At 36.6% G+C, this 5,111-nt stretch overlaps 1 protein-coding gene across 1 annotated transcript in view; it reads left to right on the forward strand.

Annotated features, from left to right (window-relative positions):
• Lmo4 (LIM domain only 4) overlaps positions 1 to 4,842 on the forward strand; it is a 14,335-nt gene extending 9,493 nt beyond the window's left edge. Inside the window, exon 5 of the mRNA XM_010636673.3 lies at positions 4,030 to 4,842. Within this exon, the coding sequence (XP_010634975.1) occupies positions 4,030 to 4,038 (9 nt within the window). The 3' untranslated portion in view covers positions 4,039 to 4,842. The remainder of the gene's footprint in view (positions 1 to 4,029) is intronic.
• Positions 4,843 to 5,111: the final 269 nt, after the last annotated feature.

Genomic DNA, 5,111 nt, shown 5'->3' on the forward strand with positions numbered 1-5,111 from the left:
TTTTTTTTTTTTTTTTTTTTGGTACTGGGGATTGAACTCAGGTCCTTGGGCTTGTGAGGCAGGCCACCAAACCACTGAGCTAAATCCCCGGCCCAGTATCTTGATTCTTGATCCACAACTTGAAAGTTCTTAGATTTAGAATTAGAAATGAGGAAATTATACCAGTATACAAATCATGTAGTATTAGAAGGCACTAGAGAGGGAAAATTGGTGATCAACAGTTGTCCAGCACCCCCAGTACTGGATAGTTTTAGATCTATTTTAATCTCCTTAATAAGTCCTATAGCTATGCAAGTGAGTGCATTTTGATAACTGCTGTGCCTAATTTGTAACAATTACTGTCAACCTTCAGTTAAGAGACTGTTCATTCCACACTGGCCCAGAAAAGAGTGAAATGTATGACTCGTGTGCATAATTTTATTCACATCATATTTCATACTGATTATGTATTGATGACATTGATTCATTTACTCTTTACAGCGCCACTTGCATGGATATTAAATCTTATTGACCACAGATGAATTTTAATTTCAGATTGGTGATAGATTTTTCCATCAGCTCTGATAGTATGTTTGACTTTTTCATCATTAACCCAGGCAATCACACAGCACTGAGTTATTGCATTGAAACAAAAAGTGCACACTTCACTTGGTAATTCTTTATGGATTTACAATAGGAACTTCATTAATGTCTGTTGTAAGGATCACAAAAAAACAACATTTATCTGCAAATAGGAATTTAGCAAGCTTCAGAAGGCTCAGGAAAAATATTAGACTCCTTTGTCTTCTGGAATGCATGTTTTTTTTCCTTGCTGTGCAGGGGGAAAATGACATTTGAAAACTTTTTAAGCATTTAAAATTATCCCGTTATATTTTAATGCTCATACACATTCTTTCCCTTGCTCAGGTTTATGGAGTAATTTTAAATGTATTCTTTATTTAGTAAGTGTTAATTATATGGAACCATGTGCAGTTCTATTTAATTTATTATATGGGACGTCACCTAGAAGAACTATCTTAAGAATAAGAATCTTATTTTTTATTGCAAATTAACCAGTCGGTCTCTGATGATTCAAGCTTCTTTTAGCAGTGCCAATGCATATAAATGCTTATAGAGTTTTACGGTTCGGATTTTAATGAGGTGAATCAACAGTATGGCGTTGAGAACAGTAAATAGGTGATACACGTGATTTGAGATAGCATTTGGAAATAGAGGCAAAGCCATTTGCAGTTCTACTTGGTAGCAAAACTCAACAAAAGTGCTAGGAATAAAATGGTGGACCTCTTCCCCGCCATCCCTCCTTTTTTTTTAAATGTAAAAGCCTAACCCCCGCCCTCCCCTACCTGAGTTATGTCTTTTCTTGCTAGGATACTGGTTTTATACCTTTCTTTCCTGACTTAGCAAAGTATACAAAATGGTAGCCGCAGCTCACCAGCGTGCACTGTGAGAGTTGAAGCGTGGTGAGAGGAGAAATGGCGGATGTGCTGAATAGAGGCACTGAATCCAGGCAACAGCAGTGTTAGCAAGGGACTAAGTGCAGAGGACTCTTAAGAGATACGAACAGGTCTCAGTACTCTCTCCCTGAGTACAAGGTGATATAAAAGTAGAGGTGTGGTTAGGAAGGAAAACTGGAGAAAAATCTAGTGTGTTTAAGATATTATGTGTATTGTGTCTTTCATAGTTTTCTGTTTAGGATGGGTATGGTAGGCTGTTCATTTTGAAACATTAAATGTAGTTTAGACCATAAATAAGAACCAACTAGTGTATGTTTCTTAATATTGGAAGCCAAAGACAGAGACAGGTGGCCTTCAAAAATTGATGGCCCTTAAAAGGCATAAGGAAATACGGCTTAAGGAAATGTTCTTGTCAGACATTGGTGAGAAGCTGTGTTTTGGGGGTGCTGTTAATTAAGAACATGCATAAATGTCTCACGTTTTTGCCCTTAGTGCTCAGCTCTCCATGAGCACAGTCAATTCACAAGGTGGTTTTTGTAAGTAAAGGTTTGGGGGCAAGCTGAATGGGGTCCAGAGAGGTATTAATGAGAAGGGGTGGAAAAAAGTTAATGAAAGCACACTTCCTGGTGGAGCATAAACTGCTTTTTGGACTTGGAGAATGTTTTTAAATTATTCTTCCAAAACCCCATGGCGTTTCTTTTCTGGAGATGAAATGGGGAGAAAATGACAGATAGCTCCATTTTATTATTTTCTGTTCTCTCGTTCTCCATATTTTTGGTGGGGAAAATTGGACATTTATTTTGACCATTTTCCTTCTAGTCACAGAACCAATTACATTTTTAGAGCATGGTGCATAGTAAATATACCCAGGCATCCTCTGTCTTAAAAATAATGAGTTGATTATTTGTGTGTCCCTTTAAAGGCAGTTAATTGTATGGAAAGTGTAACCCCCCATCATCTGGTCCTGTTAAGCACTCATTCTCCTGATATTTGTTTCAGTATTAGAGGTGTATAGTTCAGACATTGTTCTGCATCATTGGCTTCTGTATATTTTGAGGAAAAATAATTTTAAGCTTTTCAATCATAGAATGATTACAATCTCAGATTACGGAGTGACTGAAATCTGAGACCACTGGTGTTTGGACAAGACATCTACAAAATTTTATAGCTGGTATCATTTAAAAGGGGATGTTGCTTTGTAGAATGTTTCAAAAATCAGGAATCATGGCTAATTTTTTCCTTTGTAGATTGCTGCCTGCTCTGGAATCCTCCCTTCCATTCAAAAGTATGATGGGGCAATCGAGAATTATCCGTGTTATTCAGTGTATCTCTTTAGTCTGAGGAAAATTTAGCGAAACTTCCAGTTTATATATCACGTTGCATAGTTACATATCCCACATAGTTACATAATTAGTGTTGTGTGTGTCCATCGTGGAGGACATTTGATGCTCATTTATTAAATATGCTTGCTGGCTGCTGCCGCATCTTTGTTCTGGACAGACAAATTACCTTTCTCACACTGAGCTTCCACTCTGGGGAATTAAGCATCCACCACTTTAATTAGCTTGGAAGTGGGGGGTTGCAGTTCCTAATAGACTTCAGGCTTTTAGTAAGTTAGAGAAAGGGTAAGACGAGAACTTCCTGGGAAGCTCAAAATGTCGTTTAAAAACTATAAAACCCTAATATATATTATTTCATTTTGGTAATTGCAAACAGATTCTAGCTGACAAGTGTGTGGATTGGTGTCTGACTTCCGATGTTGAAGTTAGACTTGTGTTGAACTATGTTCTTTATCAGTCATTAACACATTCCATGTATTCATATACTGTGTTTGTGGTGTTTATATAACATTAAGTGAAATAGGAAATATTCAGTGGATTAATCCTGGAATATGTGGACATACAATTTTTTGTACACACACACTCAGACACACATGCCGCACACACACACCCCTACAGGAAAAGACCAACATGGATGGAGAGACGACATCACACGGGTATAGCAGGATAATAATGATACTGACAATATTTGTTCAGCTTTCATTAAGGGGCAGGTACTGTTGAAAGTTCTCCTGTTATATGTTAAGTAATCATCATAAGAGTCACCTTGTCCCTACGTCAAAGATGAGGAAATAGACTCAGGCAGTTTAAGTTACACACTTGAGCACATTAACCCAGAACTTAACTTGGTGAAGACTGTGTTCTGAATGATCCCCCCCCCAACCCAAGTTAAAAATTTCAGGCTCCAGCTAAGAGGTAAGAGGTGTAATTCATTCCTTTTGGAGAAAAACTTGTTTTAACAGTTAAGCAATTTGTTGTAGAATTTTACACCAGAAACTTTCTGAAAGTCCATTTACGGTCTCATTTTCTCTGCTAGTAAAACTGCAGAAAATGTTCTGCTTTAGTTCTTCACTGCCGGAGTAAGTAGCGTAGAAAGCCTCCATCAAGTCACAGTTGGGAAGTAATCTAATAAAAGAAGATTAGTGAATGTGGAGAAGACAAAAGCAGTCATGTTTGAGTTTAATATCTCTCAAATTTAGCATTTTAGCTAAGATGCCCGTTTTTATTTCTTGCAGGTCTGCTAAAAGGTCAGAGTAATGCAGAATGCGTGCCTTCATCTCAGATTTTGTTCATCACAGGTGGATCCCATGTGTCTTCAGTAGACAAGTCACCTTTGTAGCTAGCACCAGTGCCAGCTCCATGCCATTGCACCTTCTTTAGTCTTGATTGCCCTTCTCGCATTTATTGGTGTATTAAAATGACTGAATATGAACATTAAGGACTCCATGAACCTGGGCTAATGGGAGACTGTAGAGAAAATGAAAAAAGATCCACCAGAGGACATCTTTGGGGGGGGAGGGAGCTTAGGGGGAGGGAAATGACTAATGAAGCTAATTAAAAGCATTCAAATCTGCTTTCTACCCTCATTAACAATTAGCAGGGCACTGGCCAGAGTTTGTACCCTGTGTTTTACCTTAACAACATTCTATTTGCTCTTTGTATATTTAAGTGTTGTAAGGAAATGTGTTTCAATCAAAACTGAACATGAGATAAAGGAAAGAGATGTGGCTTTTGTGATATTCTATCACAAACACTTTTATTGTATCTCTGTAAAATACAATGTATGTATGCATGTAAGTGTTTTTGTCCTAAATGTTGCTATTCCCATGGCAAAGATTAAAAAAAAAAAAAAAATGAAAGAAAGAAAGAAAGAAAGAAAAGGAAAAGAAAAAAAAAATCAGGCTCATAGCAGCTACTGTGTAGAAATTTCCCCCTACTTCTAATTTGCTGAATGAAGAAAAAAAATCTTTTATTTGTGATATTTTCAGAGACATTTGCTCTAGTATGGTGTATTTAAATAATAAAAACTTAAAAGAAAAAATACTCAATGGAGTTTGGGTTTAAGCAGTGCTTTTTCTCTTTATTTCAGAAAAAATTTAGGATTTTGTTCCATAACAAGGCTTTAAATCTGAGGGGTGAGGGAGGTGGTATCTATATTTTTTTAGCTATGGGCCATTGAGTAATAATAATAAATAAAAATAATAATTTAAAAATAATAAAATATTTTTAGATTACTGCCATGTTTGGCAGGGATACCAAGCAATGTTCTAACAGAAACCTTTTTATAAGTTCAGAATATTCTTATATCACAGTGAAT

Source organism: Fukomys damarensis, unplaced genomic scaffold (assembly GCF_012274545.1).
Source record: "Fukomys damarensis isolate Sample0158 unplaced genomic scaffold, DMR_v1.0_HiC HiC_scaffold_33, whole genome shotgun sequence".
Taxonomy (NCBI): domain Eukaryota; kingdom Metazoa; phylum Chordata; class Mammalia; order Rodentia; family Bathyergidae; genus Fukomys; species Fukomys damarensis.